Raw genomic sequence first — 21,085 nt, 5'->3', positions numbered from 1 at the left:
CTTAATCCAGAGGGCAGCTACAAAAATGGTCACTGCTCTTCATTATAAAGTATATGGGGACAGACAATCTCAATATGTATTTTGGAAGAAAGGTGGGAGGGGAGATATGATAGAGACATTTAAATACCTCCATGTCATAAACATACAGGAGGCGAGTCTCTTTCAATTGAAAGGAAGCTGTGGAATGAGGGGATATAGGACGAAAATGAAAGGAAATAGACTCAGGAATAATCTAAGGCAGTGGTTCCCAAACTTTGTCCTGGAGGCACCCCAGCTAGTCAGTCTTTCAGTATATCATCAATAAATATTAATGAAATAGATTTGCATGCAGATCTCTCTCATGAATATTCATTGAGGGTATCCTGAAAACCTGACTGGCTGGAGTGACTTCAGGACCAGGTTAGGGAACCACTGGTTCTGAGGAAATACTTCTTTATGGAAAGGGTTGTGGATGCATGGACTGGCCTCCCAGTGGAGGTGGTAGATAAAACTATAAATGAATTCCAAAAAGCTTGGGATAGGTACATAGGATCTCTAAGGGAGAGAATGGAATAGTAGATGGTATGGATGTGCAGACTGGATAGGCCATTTGGTCTTTATCTGATGCCATCTTCTTTGCTTCTATAACATGACTTGCACCAATTGTCAGAGACAGTAATATTTCCTTTACTGGGACTCCTTCACCCAGAACCCTACAGCCATTTAATCCTTTCTTCTGAAGTATGCAAAGAGATATAGATCTGCTTTGTTTTTCTTTGAGGGGAATTGGGGGGGGGGGGGGGGGGAATGAGAACTACCAGTCCAGTTATATAATGGGCTGTAAAATCAGGACTGGATTAGTCTGTCAGAAAAAAATTGAGTCCATTGGCAACCTCAGAGCTTCAAGCCCTGGAGACTTTTTTTATACATTTTTTAATCATATTATCTATGTATCTATATATATATATATATATTTTTTTTTTTAACTCAGGATCCATTTCCAGAACTACTGCTGTGTTCTGCTACCTGCTCTATAGCCACTGAAGCATATATACTCTTTGATGATCACATCTCTGTTTTCTCCACTAAAGATTTGAAACAGATTTAAGTTTTATACTATGTGGACAGTGTGAAGGATAAGGATTTAGCATCATCCTCCTTAAGAGATGAGTGTGTTAATTGTACCCTGCCCTTCTCACCTCCCTCTTCCTTCTCTTCTTCAATTTTGGGCACTTCTGGCTCTTCATCCATCATGGCCACAGGCTGCAAAGAGAGAAGAGATCCCACACCAGTTTCTGTACTGATCAGCAGAACTAGCATTACAGAGATGCACATGCAGAAATGATGTTGACCTGTATACATGCTGATACACCCACATGCTAGCATGACACTCACATTCTTCTTGTCATCTTGTCCTTTTTTCCTTTCCTTGTTTGCCATAATGACCCCAGTCCTGAGTGTGTCAAAGACGGGATCTGATCGGTTGGCTGCTGCTAGGCCACAAGAAGAGGGAGGGGAGAGGGTAAGCATGAGTGGGCAACTTTTGAGAAACACAAACTACTGCCAAATGATCAGAGGAGATACTCACAGAAGGGCAGCATCTCCTTCACAGAGGCATACTGCTGGTTACTGTACAGCGGGGAGCTGTAAGCCCTCCGGAACCCAGGGGGCTGAAAAACAAAGCCGTAATAGCCTGAAAAGCCATCGATTCATTACAAAATGTTCTGCAAGCACAGTAAATAGTAGGAACTGAAGTGAATCATCACTTGCTAGATAAGCGTGCAATTCGATTTACCTAGATTCTGATAAACGATGAAGGCTACCAGGCACAGCATTCTCCTTTCCTGCTGCAATACTGCATTTTATGACTTGCCTTCAGTGGTGTAGCCACAGGTGGGCCGGGGCCCACCCATTTAGGGCTCAGGCCCACCCAACAGTACCACATGTTTAGTGGTAGCTGGTGGGGATCCCAAGCTCAGCCAGCTGAAGACTTCCCCCTAATGGTAATGAAAACACTACTCTCCATGATACCAGCGCATGCTCAGTTTTCAGCACATGCATACTACAGACTGCCATGGTGGAAAGAAGCATTTCCCCACCAGCTGAGATATTTTTGTTGGTGGTGGTTTGGGGGTGGGGAGAGCACTTGGTGCCCACCCACTTCTTGCCTAGACCTACCCAAAATCTGTAGTCTGGCTACCAGGGGCGTATCTGCGTGGGGCCACAGGGGCCTGGGCCCCCGCAGATTTCGCCCTGGCCCCCCTCCCCGCCGTCAACCCTCCCCCGCTGCTTACTTTTGCTGGCGCCGAGGTCCGACCCGCAATCTCCGTTTTTCGTCTTCCTCCGTGGTCATGCTTCCAGGAAGTAACGCTGCAGTGCTGATTCGTTGAATCCAGTTCGGCGTCTGCGGATTCAACGAATCAGCACTGCAGCGTTACTTCCTGGAAGCATGGCCACGGAGGAAGACGAAAAACGGAGATTGCGGGTCGGACCTCGGCGCAAGCAAAAGTAAGCAGCGGGGGAGGGTTGACGGCGGGGAGGGGGTGGAGAGAGGCGGCGGCGGCGGGGGGGGGAGGGAGGCAAAAATGTGCCCCCCCTCTCTGGCTGTGGCCCCCCCTACCGCCGGATTCCAGATACGCCCCTGCTGGCTACGTCCCTACATCGCCCTTTTTCTCTTGCTGTAGGTTCTAGCAGCTGTTTGCTCCCTCCTGGAGGCACAACTAATCAGTCAGGTTTTCAGGTACGATGAATATGCATGATACACATTTACATACACTGGAGACCCAGTATATTTTTATTTTTGTTATATTTGTACCCTGCGCTTTCCCATTCATGGCAGGCTCAATGCGGCTTACATGCGGCAATGGAGGGTTAAGTGACTTGCCCAGAATCACAAGGAGCTGCCTGTGCCTTAAGTGGTAATCGAACTCAGTTCCTCAGCTCCCCAGGACCAAAGTCCACCACCCTAACCACTAGGCCACTCCTCCATTCCATCTCTTGTGCATATTCATCATGGCAATTCTGAAAACCTCACTAGTTAGGTGTGCTGCCAGGTGGAGAACTTCTGCCTAGCAGAGATGACATTTCTCTTGAAGCCTCTTAAGAAAACCCTTAACTGTGGCAGCTGCTGAAAGTTTGCGCCAAAATAGCAGCATTTTCCTCAATTTGCCTCAGATAGACATCTCTTGTCCTATGTATCTATACTCCATACGTAATCCTCTCATCATTGCTTTTTTTCTTTTTAAATTTGAATTTTTTTTAATCATACATAAATATGCAAAGAAAAACAAGAAGTCTATGTCAAAGAAAAAGAAAAAAATCAAATTGACACAATCAAGCAAAAAAATATAACCTGCTACATCAGCACCTACAGTGGGGGAAATAAGTATTTGATCCCTTGCTGATTTTGTAAGTTTGCCCACTGACAAAGACATGAGCAGCCCATAATTGAAGGGTAGGTTATTGGTAACAGTGAGAGATAGCACATCACAAATTAAATCCGGAAAATCACATTGTGGAAAGTATATGAATTTATTTGCATTCTGCAGAGGGAAATAAGTATTTGATCCCCCACCAACCAGTAAGAGATCTGGCCCCTACAGACCAGGTAGATGCTCCAAATCAACTCGTTACCTGCATGACAGACAGCTGTCGGCAATGGTCACCTGTATGAAAGACACCTGTCCACAGACTCAGTGAATCAGTCAGACTCTAACCTCTACAAAATGGCCAAGAGCAAGGAGCTGTCTAAGGATGTCAGGGACAAGATCATACACCTGCACAAGGCTGGAATGGGCTACAAAACCATCAGTAAGACGCTGGGCGAGAAGGAGACAACTGTTGGTGCCATAGTAAGAAAATGGAAGAAGTACAAAATGACTGTCAATCGACAAAGATCTGGGGCTCCACGCAAAATCTCACCTCGTGGGGTATCCTTGATCATGAGGAAGGTTAGAAATCAGCCTACAACTACAAGGGGGGAACTTGTCAATGATCTCAAGGCAGCTGGGACCACTGTCACCACGAAAACCATTGGTAACACATTACGACATAACGGATTGCAATCCTGCAGTGCCCGCAAGTCCCCCTGCTCCGGAAGGCACATGTGACGGCCCGTCTGAAGTTTGCCAGTGAACACCTGGATGATGCCGAGAGTGATTGGGAGAAGGTGCTGTGGTCAGATGAGACAAAAATTGAGCTCTTTGGCATGAACTCAACTCGCCGTGTTTGGAGGAAGAGAAATGCTGCCTATGACCCAAAGAACACCGTCCCCACTGTCAAGCATGGAGGTGGAAATGTTATGTTTTGGGGGTGTTTCTCTGCTAAGGGCACAGGACTACTTCACCGCATCAATGGGAGAATGGATGGGGCCATGTACCGTACAATTCTGAGTGACAACCTCCTTCCCTCCGCCAGGGCCTTAAAAATGGGTCGTGGCTGGGTCTTCCAGCACGACAATGACCCAAAACATACAGCCAAGGCAACAAAGGAGTGGCTCAGGAAGAAGCACATTAGGGTCATGGAGTGGCCTAGCCAGTCACCAGACCTTAATCCCATTGAAAACTTATGGAGGGAGCTGAAGCTGCGAGTTGCCAAGCGACAGCCCAGAACTCTTAATGATTTAGAGATGATCTGCAAAGAGGAGTGGACCAAAATTCCTCCTGACATGTGTGCAAACCTCATCATCAACTACAGAAGACGTCTGACCGCTGTGCTTGCCAACAAGGGTTTTGCCACCAAGTATTAGGTCTTGTTTGCCAGAGGGATTAAATACTTATTTCCCTCTGCAGAATGCAAATAAATTCATATACTTTCCACAATGTGATTTTCCGGATTTAATTTGTGATGTGCTATCTCTCACTGTTACCAATAACCTACCCTTCAATTATGGGCTGCTCATGTCTTTGTCAGTGAGCAAACTTACAAAATCAGCAAGGGATCAAATACTTATTTCCCCCACTGTATACAATTTAGGTTATTTTACTCTGCTCTCCTCACCTAACTTAATTACAAACATATTATCAAGGATCAAAATCACTTATGGGCTCATTTTCAAAAGAGGACGTCCATCTTTTGACATAGATGGACGTCCTTCTCCCAGGGACGTCCAAATCGGTATAATCAAAATCCAATTTAGGATATCTCCAACTGCACTCCGTTGCAAGGACGGCCAAAGTTCAAGGGGCTGGGTCGGAGGCGTAGCGAAGATGGGACTTGGGCGTGTCTAACACTTGAATGTCCTTGACCCATAATCGAAAAAAAACAAGGGCGTCCCTGACGAACACTTGGACTTTTTCACCTGGACGTGCTTTTCTTACGACTAAGGCACAAAAAGGTGCCCGAAATGACCAGATGACCACCGGAGAGAATTGGGGATGACCTCCCATTACTCCCCCAATGGTCACTAACCCCCTCCCACCCTCCAAAAACATATTTAAAAATATGTCATGCCAGCCTCAGATGTCATACTCAGGTCCATGACAGCGCATGCAGGTCCCTGGAGCAGTTTTAGTGGGTACAGCAGTGCACTTCAGACTGGCGGACCCAGACCCATACCCCCCCCCCCCTACCTGTTAAATTTCTGGAGGAAACAGCAAGCTCTCCAAAACCCACCACAAACCCTACCATAACCCTTACGGGTGCCCCCTTCACCCATAAGGGCTATGGTAGTGGTGTACAGTTGGGGGTAGTGGGTTTTGGGGGGGGGGTTGGGAGGGCTCAGCACAAAAGGTAAGGGAGCTATGTTCCTGGGAGCATTTTATGAAGTCCACTGCAGTGCCCCCTAGGGTGCCCGGTTGGTGTCCTGGCATGTCAGAGGGACCAGTGCACTACAAATGCTGGCTCCTCCCATGACCAAATGGCTTGCATTTGGCCGTGTTTGACATTTTTTTGTGGCACCCCCCCCCCCCCCCCCCCGGCCATATAGGTCTCTACCCCCCACAGTTCTCTACTGCTCCCCTTGCATATTTTCCACTGCTCACCTTCACCTGGAGTAGCCCTGGGAGGTCTCCTCTGCCCCCCTGTGTCTCCATCTTCACCTTTTCCTGTCCCAATGTTCCTCCCTGCCCAGCATCTTTTCTTTGTCCTTGTCTCTTCCTATATTCAGCTTCTCCCTTCTTTTTTTCCTTCTTCCCATACTATCCTGCCCTGCCCACCCTACCCCACTTGGGTACCACGTATTTTCCTCTCTCTTCCAGGCCTGCCCACCCCTGAACAGTCTGACTTCTCTCACCTTCAACCTTCCTACTCCAATCAAGTCTCTCTTCCCCACTCCCAGTGAGCCCTGCATCTCTCCCTCTCGCTAACTCTCCTCCATAGCCCCAGTCCCCTGTACCTCTCCATCAGCGGCAGTGATAAAGAAAGTTTTCCATCAGCATCGGGGCCTCCTCTCAGGCGCGTCCGACATATGCGGATAACAGGAAGTTGAATCAAAGTAGGCGGGATGCTCCAGAGAAGAGGGCAGCTCCAATGTTGGTGGAAGACTGTCTCAATTGCCGCTACCAGAGAGTATAGGGGCCTGGGGCTACAGAGAAGAGCCAATGGAAGGAAGAAGGAGAGATGCAGGACTCATGGTCCACAAGGAAGGGAAGAGAAAAAAAGACACAATGAGGGAGCAGCAGCGGATCTGGTGGCTGTGGGGAGTTCAGGATTTGCCGCAGCTCACCAGGGTGCCAAGGCACACAGTTTGGGAACTGCTGCCCTACAGATTGGAAAGATCCAACTCTGTTCTAATTATACACCTATTTCCTCATTGAATACAAAATATTTACTCAAATCCAGTGGCTTTCCTAGTGGGGCTGACACCCAGGGCGGATCGCCGATGCGACCCCCCCCCCCCCCCGGGTGCGGTCCGCTGGGGGGGGGGGGTGCCGCGCATGCCTGTCCTTCCTTCGTTCCATGCTCCCTCTGCCCTGGAACAGGAAGTAACCTGTTCCGGGGCAGAGGGAGCATGGAATGAAGGAAAGACAGGCGTGCGCGCCACCCCCCCCAGCGGACCGCACCCACCGCCCCCCCCCCTAAGAACGCCACTGCTCAAATCCTCAGCCAAAACTGGAGTATGCCATTTCTCAGCGTATTTACCATGATCAAACGGGATTTACCCAAAATTGATACAGCTCTGATAATATTAGGCCCCTTCATTAATATAATTTATCACACCTCTAGGAACACTGGAGACTTGGCAGTCCTCTCTTTAGATGCCAAAAAGGCATTTGATAATGTAGAATGGCCTTATCTATTTTGTGTCCTCCAGAGCTTTGGTTTGGTCCATATTTATTGTTCTGGATCCAAGCGATATACCTAAAACCCTTCACAGCTATTACCATTGATGGCACTCTTTCCCAGTCTTTTCATTTACACAAAGGGACCAATCAAGGATGTCCTCTTTTACCACTCCTATTTGCTTTAGTGTTGGAACCTTTAGCTATCCTCATACGATTGACTCAGACAAGTAAGGGTATTACTCTTAATAGGGAGACCCACAAAATTTCTTTATATGCTCATGACATGCTACTTTACCTGAGTGACTTTTCAAATGCTACACCTAATTTTTTTTCTACTATATCTGAATTTGGATCTATGTCTGGTTTTGCTATCAACTTAAATAAATCTGTCATTATGTCTTGTAGCCTGTACTCCAGATTGCATCATACCTTTCCTTTACCTTATGGCTTGAAATGGACCTCTACCTTTCGATACCTCGGCATCACTGTTTCAAATCGCCTAGATCATTTATATAATCATAATTATTTGTCATTTTTGCATTTCTTACAACTAAAAGATCTTTCCACCCAGAACCATGACTACCACTTTTCGTGGTTGGAAAAAAGTAATATTTTGAGAATCTTCATATTTCCCAAACTTTTTTTTTAATTTATGAGCTTGCTAATTTCTATCAATTTCTTTGTGAAATTAAGATCAAGCATCATATGTTGTATTTGGTATAAGAAAAGGCCCCTTGTCAAATCTCATTTACTTTTTACACCCAAGCAACTAGGCTGTCTGGGCCTCCTGAAATTGCAATGGTATTATTGGTCTGCTGTTTAAAACTGCTCCATTGCTAGATAAATCCCTTTGCTCAATCACATTTGGTCTGATTGGAGGTGTCCCTAACCTCCCCTTATACCCTTTTCGCTTATATTTTTGCCAACACACACAATTGGTCCCTACTGTTATGTTATCACCCTTTTATTCCTCCTCTTCTTAGCTGGAGAAGTGTTTGCTTTCTGAAATCTATTTCACTTGTCTTTACTCCACTCACGCCTATCCTAGCTAACTCTCATATAAGGACTCTGGGCTCGGTGGATGAGCACATCTTGACGTCTTCCTGTTTTCTTCTAATTTTGGGTAATTTAACAGTCATACAGACAACCCTTCAGCATAATTTCTTTCATTTCTGATCTTGGATTCTCCTAGCTACTACATAAACCTTTGCACAATGGAAGCACCATCAAGCTGATATCCACAGCTGAAACATACCTTCTGGTGCCAGATTCTGTTACTACTATTCCTATTTACCAGTCTGACCGCATTTTAATGGTGTTCACCTTAACTAACCTCTGTTCACCAAAACCTCCTTGGACTCATTCATAGGTCCAAAAAGCTGAATCAGAGGCTGTGATGCCTTTCCAAACAATTTCTCATTCCTCGCTCTGGAACCTTAGGCCCTATCTTGGAATTCTTTTCACGAGACCTTAGAAAAGGTAGCCCCACTTAAAATCTATACAGGTCTATACTGTTAAATCCAGCAGGGGCCATATCCCTGGTATTTTCCAAAACTGCATATTTAACAAAAACCTTTTTCCTGCTGAAAGGCACTGAAGAAAGGCTAACTTCTGAAAAAGGTGTGAGCAAATCTAAATAAATAAAATCTAAATAAATAAAAATAACTTCATAACTAATTGAAAACCTTGTGTATTTCTTGCAAAGGCTTAATCATGCAGCTAAGCACCGTATGAAAGAATATTATGGAAGGCATAGGAGCCAACTTTTCAAAATGATTGGGGGTATCAACTCCATACAAATTAACAAGTCCATAAAAAGGAAACTAAAGCATGGTGGGTTGTGAACACAATTGACCAGGCTGCCTTTAAATGTAGAGCACAACAGGTGGCAAAGACAAAATGATGAAAGGGGGTGATCTGTAAACAAGCAAAGCAGTAAAACATGGAGCAGACTAGCAATTTGAAGTAATATGCTGTTTTTGAAACAAGCACCCGAAGGGGCCACATTTTGCCAAAAGGCTGCATCAGGGATTAGAGCTGCAGTGCAAATATTTAAATTAATTAAAACCATATAAATAAATAAAAGCAACATAAGTACATAAGTATTGCCATACTGGGAAAGACCAAAGGTCCATCGAGCCCAGCATCCTGTTTCCAACAGTGGCCAATCCAGGTCACAAATACCCAGCAAGATCCCAAAAATGTACAAAACATTTTATTCTGCTTATCCCAGAAATAGTGGGTTTTCACCAAGTCCATTTAATAACAGTCTATGGACTTTTCCTTTAGGAAGCCGTCCAAACCTTTTTTAAACTCCGCTAAGCTAACTGCCTTTACCACATTCTCTGGCAACGAATTCCAGAGTTTAATTACACGTTGAGTGAAGAAAACTTTTCTCCGATTTGTTTTACATGACCCCTAGTCCTAGTATTTTTGGAAAGCGTGAACAGACGCTTCACATCTACCCGTTCAACTCCACTCATTATTTTATAGACCTCTTATCATATCTCCCCTCAGCCGCCTTTTCTCCAAGCTGAAGAGCCCTAGCCGCTTTAGCCTTTCCTCATAGGGAAGTCGTCCCATCCCCTTTATCATTTTCATCGCCCTTCTCTGCACCTTTTCTAATTCCACTATATCTTTTTTGAGTTGCGGCGACCAGAATTGAACACAATATTCGAGGTGCGGTCGCACCATGGAGCGATACAAAGGCATTATAACATCCTTATTTTTGTTTTCCATTCCTTTCCTAATAATACCTAACATTCTATTTGCTTTCTTAGCTGCAGCAGCACACAAGTGAAATCAACATATAAATAGAAGTAAAAAATGAAAACATAATATCTAGTATAAAATCACGCAGTAAAAATGGTCACATAGATAAAACAAATATATAGCAGGCATAAAAGGTGACATAAATGGGTATATAAATAAAATTATCAGAACAATGTGAGGGTGGTGCATCAGTCAATATACATTTCCATAATCACAAACGGATGCAGAATACAAGCATACGTGTATCAGTACAGGCAGAGTGACTCATATAAAACACACGTAGGTTTAAAAGCAAAAGTAACACCAAATAGGACACATACCAAGAGGGGAACTGAAACAAGTTTATGGTCAAATCTATCCAAAACAGCCTAAAATTAAAAAAATAAATAAAAAGACATTTGAGAAACAAAAGCAGCATAACAGCATAAAGCTCCTCAAAACACAGTACTCGGTCTTCAGAGCAGCAGCATCTCCACTACACAGGCAGAAACAAGGAATCTGCCATGGAAAACTACTAGTTTTATTCCCTCCTGCTAGGGTGAAAGGTAGAGAATGAAACGGAGGCAAAGTTTGTCCCCGCAAGCTCTGACTCCCATCTGCACAAGCCTCAAACAGTTATTTAGTACAATGCCAGAGATATAGAAAGAGATACATTTACTCCTGTACTGTGCAAAATATAAATATGGCACATGCCAGGAATGGTGTTAGGAGAGTGTGACTAGGGCGATTGCCCTTGGTCCTTGACCAGAGACAGCCCCAAGCCTGATGAAGGCTGAAGAAAGTGCAGCCTGGTAGCGGGCTTTGAGGTCCTCTCCCAAATTTCTGCCTGGGCCCCAGCCATGTCTGACACTAGCTCTGGCAAGATGTATGTTTCAAATCTGACATACTCTAATCACAAAATGGAAAATATAATTAATTTTTTTCTATCTTTTGTTGTCTGGTCATTGTATTTTTGAAATCATGTTGGTCTCAGGCTCTGGTTTCTGCTTCTCTCTGCCTTCTCTGAACTCACTCACCAGGTTCTCCTATCTCTTCTCGCTCAATGTCCACCATCCATCTTCCATTTCTATGTCCCTATCGTCCCCCAAGTTCAGCATCTCCCTTCTGTGTCCCTGTACTTCCCTGTCATTCTCTAGTGAAAAGTCTTAAAAGAAAATATTTTTCACACAAAAAATCTTACAAACTAGATTTGTAAGCACTAAACTATAAAAACTCAAACAGGGGAGAGTATGAACTTAATACCTCTCCAAGAAACTTTAAAAGCATATGCCATGAAGTTGCTAAATTAAAATAATAATTTTAAAAATCGATCTTTTTAAAGAGCTCAAAACCGAAAGTACAACTAAGATGCAGTTGGCTCTGCTGACCTACAACCACTATCAATCAACAAGAAATGCTGGAAAATCATTGTAAAAACACTATAAAGGTCAAAATAATTATGCGTTCCAGCGGCCATTTTGTATGCATTCCAATGATGCAAATGTTATCATTGGAACATGGCAGTATATTGAGCACAATAAGCATGTCAAAAAGTCAGAGAAGTTCAACAATTGCTCCCAAAAGTATCACAAAGTCAAAAAGCTGTTAAACACAAATAATGGCCACACAATTGAATAAATAAGTGCATAGTCCTATAAAATAATAACCATATAAATACAATTATAAAATTAATTACAGTCAAATATATATTGTCATTAAAACAGTAAAAATCACCAATATTTTTATAACACATTACAAAATGAATATAATAACCATAGACCATATCTAAAAAAATCCACAGATTATATATTAAAGAAATGCTGATTGTCTGGTCATTATTTAAAAAGAGCTGTATCCTTTTTGGTAGCTACAAAACCACAGATAGATCTGATTCTTGATTACGACCTTTAGGCACCACAGTATCATATCTAAAAATGAATCTTTGCTCTGTCTGCAGTAACATTCTATCAGTATCTTCTCTTCGTCAATGTAATTTAATTTTATACAATACAATAAACTGTAGTTTAAACTTGTGTCACTTGGCTTGCATGTGTTCCACAAGTGGTTTTTCAGATATATTTCTTTTTATAGCACTTCTGTGCTCAATAATACGTTTATTTAGAGCTCTCATAGCCTTGTCAATGTAAAGCAATTTACATGGACAAATGACTACATATACCAGTTGTTCTGTCTTATAGCTGAAATATTGTCACAATACATACCTGTCTCCAGAAACTGGGTGTACAAAACTTTGGCGTTCAAATTAACGGACAGAAATTTCAAAGCAAGAAAAATGTCCCCAAACAATATCTTGCTTCTGAGGAACTGGAAGAGCTGATAGTGCTAAAATGTCTTAACGTTTTGTACCTTTTGAAGGCAAACATTATATCCTTAACAAAAATGTAAAATGGATTGTACAATAGGCCAATACTTTTTGAGCATGGGGACATGTTCCTTGCTTGAATTGTTCTGTCTGTCATGTCAATTTGAAAGCCCAGTCTCTGGAGACTGATATGTATTGCGACAATATTTCAGCTGTAAAATACATGCACTTAGTAAGTTTTGGAACAGGAATGAAGTACGGTAATTGAATCTTGCCTTGCTGAATTAAATTAATCGCATAGCTGAAAACTGAGAGGAAATAAAAAAGAAAAGGACTGAGTGAGTTTTGGAAAAGTGCTCTTCAATTTCTCTTTTCCAAAGTGTGTTTCTCTCTCCATAGTCTCTCTTGACAGCTTCTCTCATCTCTCTCCTGCCACTTCTTATCTTTTTCTTACCTTCATGTCTGTTCTCTCTACCATATTCTACCTTTCCCTCAGTCTCTCTTTTCACAGTCCCACACAACTATTCTCCATCTCTTCTTCTGCATACAGCTTGTGTCCATCTGCCTGCTCTTCTTCCTCTCTCCCGAATCATATCATATTCTCCCAGTAACCTCCCCCCCCCACACAGCCCATGCCCCACCTGAGTTTATCTCATCCTCAGACTGTTTCTACTCCCTCTGCTCCACTATTAGTCCCTGTTACCATGAGCCAGCCTCTCTTTACTGTATAGCAACTTTCTGCCAGTATTTCAGACCAGCATTCTCTTTCCCAGCCTTTAAATCTCTTCATCCCTTCCCTGCCCTCTTTATTCTTCTCCCAGTCCTTCTATTTTTCTATTTTTTTTTTTACCTTAACTGCTATATGTATTACTTTTCCAACACATGTAAAATTATCATGCCAATAAAGTTATCTGAAATCTGTGTCTGTCTTCTTCACTTCCGTTCCTAATTGGCAGCTGCTAGACTACAGCAACTCCCACCTTCCCCTGCAGGGTAGACACAGCCAGCAAACAGGCTGCAGGGGAAGGCGGGATCAGTAACTAGGATACAGAAGCACTTCCTTCCATGGTTTTTCTGTAGCTTTGCAATGTGGAACTTGCTACCCCAGATCTACACACTTACAGGGAAAAATATTGGTTGTGCTCAGGCACCTACCGAATTGGTACCTATGATGGAAGGATAACTCAACAGGATAACCATCCTTCTAGTTTTTTAGAGTTCTAAAGTATCCCACTTCTCCCCCCCCCCGCCCCCCCCATGCACCCATTTTGGCTGACCCTAATTACAACCTTACTATAATTCATTTTGCATCATTCTTTTTCAACAATGCACATACTAGTCGGGTTTCATGTCCTCATTCATCTCCATCACATTCTTCAGTTTCTTCCCTCTGTACTCCCCAGACAAAATGTTTTGCACCCACCCACCCACCCACCTACCTACCACTAGTAAGTTTACTACTTTTATTCTTCCTACCCGGCTGACCCTCATTTGCTAACTTTATGCCATTTAAGCTGGTCAAGAAACAATCTCAATTTCTCTCTCAACTTCTTTGGTCCATGATTACTATGAGTCTGTTTAGAAGAGAGATTTCCCTTGACCCAACCATTATATCTAGATTGCTCATTTTCAATCTTCCATTCATATCCAAAACTAGAAGAATGTCAATAAGATACATGCTCTGTACCTGTTATTGAGAAAGAGGCCCTAGCAGTCAAGTGGGCATTGGAAACATTCCAGTATTATTTGCTGGGACATCACTTCTTGCTAGTCACAGATCATGGAACCCCTCAGGTGGACTGCTCACCATAAATAATCTAAAGCATACCTCAATCTCCAAGACTTCAGTTTTGAGGTACAACATTAGGTAGGCAAAGATCATGCCAACGCTGATCTCCAGCAGGGTTGCTAGATGGCAAAACAATTTTCCCACCCAACCTGCACCCCCCCCCCCCCCAAATGTGAAGAGCAGCGATAGCTCCTCCTTCCTCCCTGCTTCTGATGACCTCATCACTCTCTTATCGGTCAAATTTGGAGGAGGAATGAGGCTTGAGATGTACCAAGCCTTGTTCCAGCTCCAAATTTGACCTATCAGTGCAGCTGGCCAAAACCTACCTCAAAAGGCACAACCCGTGATCACTGGAAACTTCCCAAAACTACTAAAAAACCCTGCACAATCCCACAGGAAAACCGTGGTGCTAGCAACCTTGATTTCCTGTCTTGGGAGATGGAACCCGAAGTTGCAGACGCTCAACCAGGTAGGGTTATGCTGAAGGGCAGGGTATGTGAAGGAGTCTATAGGAAATTACTATGTCCTCTTAACAGCACTCCCTCATAGTCACAGAACCACCTTAATAGGTGGACCACAGCGCAAGGAAGAGATGACTCAGGAACAGCAGAGCAGGGAGAGCATGGTCAAGGCAGGATAAAAGTTCTCAGCATAGATCAGTCAGGGAGGGCCAGAGGAGAGGAGTCCTCCACCTTATGCCTCCATAGCAGAAGCAGAAGTGGCAGGTAGGCCAAGTTTAGCTTGGAACTCTCCTAAAATTGTAACTTTTAAACTGAAGGTCAAAGCTGGCCAACTGTGTTTCGCTTTTTTGAAAGACAGAACTGTAATACTGGCCCAAACCAAGCTGGTTGTGATACCTTTAGAAAGAGAGAGACTTGTGTAGGCCGTGGCCTTGCCAGAACAGACCATGGGACAGAACTTTGTAGAGGTCAAGACTGATCTTTGTGTTTATTTTCTCCTGACCTGAGAAGGCTCCAGGCCTGCCCTCACTCACACTACTACAACAGACTAGAAGCCCATGATATCCTCTTCCCGATCCAATTTGGATTTAGAAAAGGTTCTAGCACTTCTTGAAAGTAAGGGATTCCAAGCAATAATTTTGCAGCTTGACCTTTAGTGAACATAAGAACATAAGTGTTGCCATACTGGGCAGACCGAAGGCTCATCAAACCCTGTTTCCTACAGTGACTAATCCAGGTCACAAGTACCTGGCAAGATCCCAAGGGTAAAACAGATGCTATGCTGCTTATCCTAGAAATATGCAGTGGATTATCCCAAGTCCATCTTAATAATGGCTTATGGACTTTCTTTTTAAGAAACTATCCAAACCTTTTGTAAACCCTGCTAAGCTAACTGCTTTCATCACATTCTCTGGCAATGAATTCCATAGGGTTTTTTTTAGATGCAATGACCAAATTGCACACAGTATTCAAGGTGTGGTCGCACCATGGAGCAATACAAAGGCATTATTGTATTCTCATTTTTGTTTTTTCTTAACCACTCACTGCCTGCCGCACACTGAGCAGAGGGTTTCAACATATCGATGACACCTAAATCTTTTTCCTGGCAGTGACTCCTAATGTGGAACCTTGCATCACATAGCCATAGTTTGGGTTCCTCTTTCCCACATGCATCACTTTGCACTTCCTCACATATAACGTCATCTGCCATTTGGATGCCCAGTCTCCTAAGGTCCTCTTGCAATTTCTCACAATCCTCTTGTGATATAACAACTTTGAATAACTTTGTGTCATCAGCAAAGTTACCTCTCTAGTTATACCCATCTCTAGATCATTTATAAATATATTAAAAAGCAGTGGTCCCAGCACAGACCCCTGGGGAACTCCACTATCTATCCTCCGTTGAGAATACTGACCATTTAACCATACTCTCCATTTTCTTTTAACCAGTTTTTAATCCACAATAGGACACTATCTCCTACCCCATAACTTTATGCTGCTTATCCTAGAAATATACAAATATATATAATTAATGGCTCAATTTTGTCCAAAAGTAGTTTGTATGCATACACAACAGTTAGCGGACAAAACTAGTGTGTTGCAACACAACAATGTTGGCTGTAGAGGTTATCTCATATCAATCAAAACAACTGTGTCCGCCAATTTTTGGTATGGCTCACAGATTTGTATAGGTTTGTAATCATAGAACACCTCCAGCCAACCAGTAGTATCGAAAAAATGTTCATATATTTAAAGTTCAAAATATACTACTGTACAAAAAATAAACATTATTGCAATACACGGGCAAATAATGCACAAGTTTAACTTAGCTTAAAGGCTCCAGACTCAGATGTGCTGTCTTCTAGGGCTGGAGCTCATCGGGTTTCAACTGAACATAGTAAAACCTTCCAGCAACTCCGTTATCGTTGTAAGCCCGACAGGACCCTGTTTCGCGGTCTCTTGCTTTGTCAAGGGCATAAACCTTTGTAGTACGGAGAAAAAATTGTATCAATATAAGCCAAACTAATTACAATTTACTTGCTATAAATATCTAGCGTCTGGACTCACAGCAATAACGACACATGTTGATGAATCGCCAATCCAAAATGGCGTTGGCGTCTTAATTATAGTTGTAATAGGCTCCGCCTCTTTAGGTCACGTCATGAACAACTAGCAATTCACATGTGTCAAATTAAAAGAAACAGTTCCAATGGAGATAAGTGTTCAAGCCTTGAGGTATACAAACTAAGGTATACACCAAATCCACAGATAGGAATTCTATCCTAGAATACAGCAGCTGTCATCCTAAAACTCTTCGACAAAGCTTACCTTTTTCACAATTTGTGCGGTTCAAACAGATCTGCTCAGAAGAACTGGACTTCCGTCAGCAAGCCAATGTATTTGGCTCTAAGTTATTACAACGTAAATACCCCAAACTAGTTTTAAAGAAAGCCTATACAAGGGCCAAACATCTGGATCGGGACTTGCTTTTACAAAACAAGACAATCGACCCACAAGAAGATCCTGTTATGACGTTCATTATGAAATATGTACAAGGAGGAGAAGCTGCTGCACATATCATCAAACAACATTGGGATATTATACGTGCTCATCCCATTTTTGAGAGTTGCCGCCTAAGGATGGCATTCTCTCGAGCACGTAATCTTAAAGAGATCTTAAGTCCAGCTGATTTATCAACCTCTACAATTACTGGGTTCAACATGTATGGCAGCCATAAAAAATGTAACAAGAATGGATGTAAAACCTGCCCTATGACTATAGAGACAGCCAAATTCTATCACAATGGCCAGACTATTCAACTCAAACATCAAACGACTTGCCGTACCACTCACATCATTTACTATGTCAGATGCCCATGTGATAAGATATACATTGGTAAATCAAACAGATCTTTAAACGCAAGAATGGTCGAACACAGATCTAGAATCTCGGCTCGAATTATAGGAGCCCCTTTAGTTCAACATTGCATTTCGAAACAACATTCTTGTGAGTCTCTAAAATGTATGGTAATTGACTGTATAGTGCCGAATGCCCGTGGAGGTAACATCGACAGGCTATTACTTCAAAAAGAAACTCGATGGATTTTTCGCCTGAACACAGTTGAACCTCAAGGCTTGAACACTTATCTCCATTGGAACTGTTTCCTTTTAATTTGACACATGTGAATTGCTAGTTGTTCATGACGTGACCTAAAGAGGCGGAGCCTATTACAACTATAATTAAGACGCCAACGCCATTTTGGATTGGCGATTCATCAACATGTGTCGTTATTGCTGTGAGTCCAGACGCTAGATATTTATAGCAAGTAAATTGTAATTAGTTTGGCTTATATTGATACAATTTTTTCTCCGTACTACAAAGGTTTATGCCCTTGACAAAGCAAGAGACCGCGAAACAGGGTCCTGTCGGGCTTACAACGATAACGGAGTTGCTGGAAGGTTTCACTATGTTCAGTTGAAACCCGATGAGCTCCAGCCCTAGAAGACAGCACATCTGAGTCTGGAGCCTTTAAGCTAAGTTAAACTTGTGCATTATTTGCCCGTGTATTGCAATAATGTTTATTTTTTGTACAGTAGTATATTTTGAACTTTAAATATATGAACATTTTTTCGATACTACTGGTTGGCTGGAGGTGTTCTATGATTACAAACCTATACAAATCTGTGAGTCATACCAAAAATTGGCGGACACAGTTGTTTTGATTGATATGAGATAACCTCTACAGCCAACATTGTTGTGTTGCAACACACTAGTTTTGTCCGCTAACTGTTGTGTATCCTAGAAATAAGCAGTGGATTTTCCCAGTCCAACTTAATAATGGCTAATGGACTTTTCTTTTAGGAAAATATCTAAACCTTTTTAAAATCTGCTAAGCTAGCTGCTTCTACCACATTCTCTGGCAATGAATTCTAGAGATTAATTACACGTTATGTGAGGAAATATTTTCTCCGGTTTGTTTTAAATTTACTACTTAGCATGCCCCATAGTCCTAGTATTTTTGGAAAGAGTAAACAAAAGCAAGTCACTTATACTCGTTCCTCTCTACTCAGTATTTTATAGACCTCTAGTGGAGGTGCAGCAGATTTTTCATCCTGGGGAACTGGGTCTGATTCCCACTGCAACTCCTTATGACTCTGGGCAAGTCACTTAACCCTCCGCTGCCCCAGGTACAAAATAAATACCTGTATATAATACGTAAACCGCTTTGATTGCAATCACATAAAGGTGGTATATCAAGTCTCATCCCCTTTCCCTTTCTCTCCCCCTCAGCCATCTCTTCTCCTAGCCTTCCTCATAGGGAAGTCATCCCATCCCCTTTATCATTTTCGTCATCCTTCTCCGTACCTTTTCTAATTCTGCTATATATTTTTTAAGATGTGGTGAGCAGAATTGCACACAGTATTTGAGGTACGGCCAACACCATGGAGCAATGCAAAGGCATTATAACAACATTTAATTTTTGTTTTTCATTCCTTTCCTAATAATTCCTAACATTCTATTTGCTTTCTTAGCCCCCTTACAAACTGAGCAGAGGGTTTCAATGTATCATCAACGATGACACCTAGTTCTTTTTCCTGAGCAATGACTCCTAATGTGGAACTTTGCAGCAACCTTGCTATCAGGATGCTGAATTTTATCTTCCCTGTTTTGGTGATATCTTTTAAAGGTATCATGTCCTGAACCATGCACTTTTGAGTGATTGTCAGCTTTCTCTCAGCTCCTAACACCTCTATTGTGAATGCTTTTCAACTGAGCAACCCTCCCCCCCCCCCCCCTCCAACCCCTTACTGCAATGTGGGCATCTGGGCAGGACAGCACGTCTGGAGTTGAACTTGCTCCGTTCTGTCCCTTGTAAAAACACTTCCTCACTAATAGAAAATACATAAAGCAAACAAAACTCACCTTTACCCTATTTTTATTGAACTGAAACTGTCCATAGAGTGGGATGAAGATTCTGCTTTTTTTGGTCTAAAATTATCACTTTTCCATAGTTTTGCTCTCAAAATACCCCTCTTCCTTTCATGGAATAACTTCAATTTTCAAAATTCACTAGGGTGCCCAAATGACACTTAGGGCCAGAATTAGAATTTTTGCACTCAAAGGCACCCTTCATGTGTATGGTGGTGAGGGAAGGGGTCATTTTTAGGCTGTCCCACCCAGGTTCTCCCTCTTCTGTACATCCTCACACTAGCTCTTTTTGCCTCTTTTAAAGTCCTTTACCCACTGCATGCCACTTCCTTCTCCAGTCAGCCCACTGAAGAAAGCTCATCAGCAGACATCAATACAGTGCGGCTTTTCAGCAGCAGACAAGATTACCGTGGTGCCTGTCAGCCAGCATGTGCCAATATGTAGACCCCAAATTTATCTTTTTTTGGTTTCCTGCTAATGGTAATCGCTGTCTATCTCCCTGCTGGTTTGTTCAGAGTTGGACCAACTGGATGGTGTCTTCAAAATTTGTCTGATTGCTTATGTGTAAATCTAAGCCTCAACACCAGATATTCAGGGACAGGATGAGCCAATTCTGGTTGTGCCTCTGCTGATCTTATGAAATCAGGGCCAGTGCAAGGGCATTAAGTGCTTCAATTAACTGTAAAGCCTTTAGACCATTCCCCCCCCCCCCCGCTCTGACTATTAATCTCAATCATGATCACCCCAACACCACCCCTCTCAGAATCATTTTATTTATTTGTTACATTTGTATCCCACATTTTCCCACCTATTTGTAGGCTCAATGTGGCTTACATAGTACCAGAGAGGTGTTTGCAGACTCCGGTATAAACAAATACAAAGTGATGTTGTGGTAAGATAAAGTTCATGTGGAACAGCCACATTAGGAATCGTACAATGGTAGAGTTGTGTTATGTCCATTACGTACTTTAGTTTTGTTGTGTTGCAGAGATCAGGCATTTATCTTGGATCGGTAGGGTATGCCTTTTTAAACAGTTTAGTTTTTAGTGTTTTCCGGAAGTTTAGGTGGTCGTTTGTAGTTTTCAAGGCTTTTGGTAATGCGTTCCACAGTTGTGTGCTTATGTAGGAGAGACTGGATGCATAAGTTGATTTGTATTTGAGTCCTTTGCAGCTTGGGTAGTGCAGATTTAGGTACGTTCGTGTTGATTCGGATGTGTTCCTAGTTGGTAGGTCGATCAAGTCTGTCATGTATCCCGGGGCTTCACTGTAGATAATTTTGTGAACCAGAGTGCAGATTTTGAAAGCAATGCGTTCTTTGATTGGGACACATTTGGACATCAAGGCAATATTCAAAAAGACTTGTGATTAGCAGCTGGTGCCAATCACATTTTGAAGTTCTTTTCTTATCATTTTTCTGCCCATGGAAGGCTAGATTTTATATACGGTGCTTTACAAATTGGCACAGAATAAATTTCCACCTAAGTGTATTCTGTAAGTGGTGACTGTATTTAGGCGTGTTATATAGAATACGCTTAGTTGATATCACAGAGCTTAAAACTATGCGTATCTATTTACACCAAGGGGAATGTGTCATAAATACTGGCATGTAGATTTAGGCACAGAGGGACAT

The 21,085-nt window shown here is 42.6% G+C and overlaps 1 protein-coding gene and 1 long non-coding RNA gene across 9 annotated transcripts in view; one reads left to right on the top strand and one right to left on the bottom strand.

Annotated features, from left to right (window-relative positions):
• STAC3 (SH3 and cysteine rich domain 3) overlaps positions 1–21,085 on the bottom strand; it is a 68,348-nt gene that overhangs the window by 26,790 nt on the left and 20,473 nt on the right. For 7 of the 8 annotated variants that reach the window (XM_030196633.1, XM_030196636.1, XM_030196635.1 and 4 more), the window contains 3 exons: positions 1,568–1,649; positions 1,375–1,472; positions 1,179–1,242 (listed from right to left, as the gene is read on the bottom strand). In XM_030196633.1, the coding sequence (XP_030052493.1) occupies positions 1,179–1,242; positions 1,375–1,472; positions 1,568–1,649 (244 nt within the window). The remainder of the gene's footprint in view (positions 1–1,178; positions 1,243–1,374; positions 1,473–1,567; positions 1,650–21,085) is intronic. The other variant, XM_030196634.1, reaches the window with a different exon arrangement.
• LOC115465854 lies at positions 3,341–21,049 on the top strand. The gene is made up of 3 exons (XR_003941469.1): positions 3,341–3,351; positions 15,674–15,678; positions 20,968–21,049. It is a non-coding gene; the product is annotated as an uncharacterized LOC115465854 (long non-coding RNA).

The sequence above is a fragment of the Microcaecilia unicolor genome, chromosome 3 (genome assembly GCF_901765095.1).
Source record: "Microcaecilia unicolor chromosome 3, aMicUni1.1, whole genome shotgun sequence".
NCBI lineage: Eukaryota > Metazoa > Chordata > Amphibia > Gymnophiona > Siphonopidae > Microcaecilia > Microcaecilia unicolor.
This window is presented reverse-complemented; position numbering and strand designations above follow the sequence as displayed.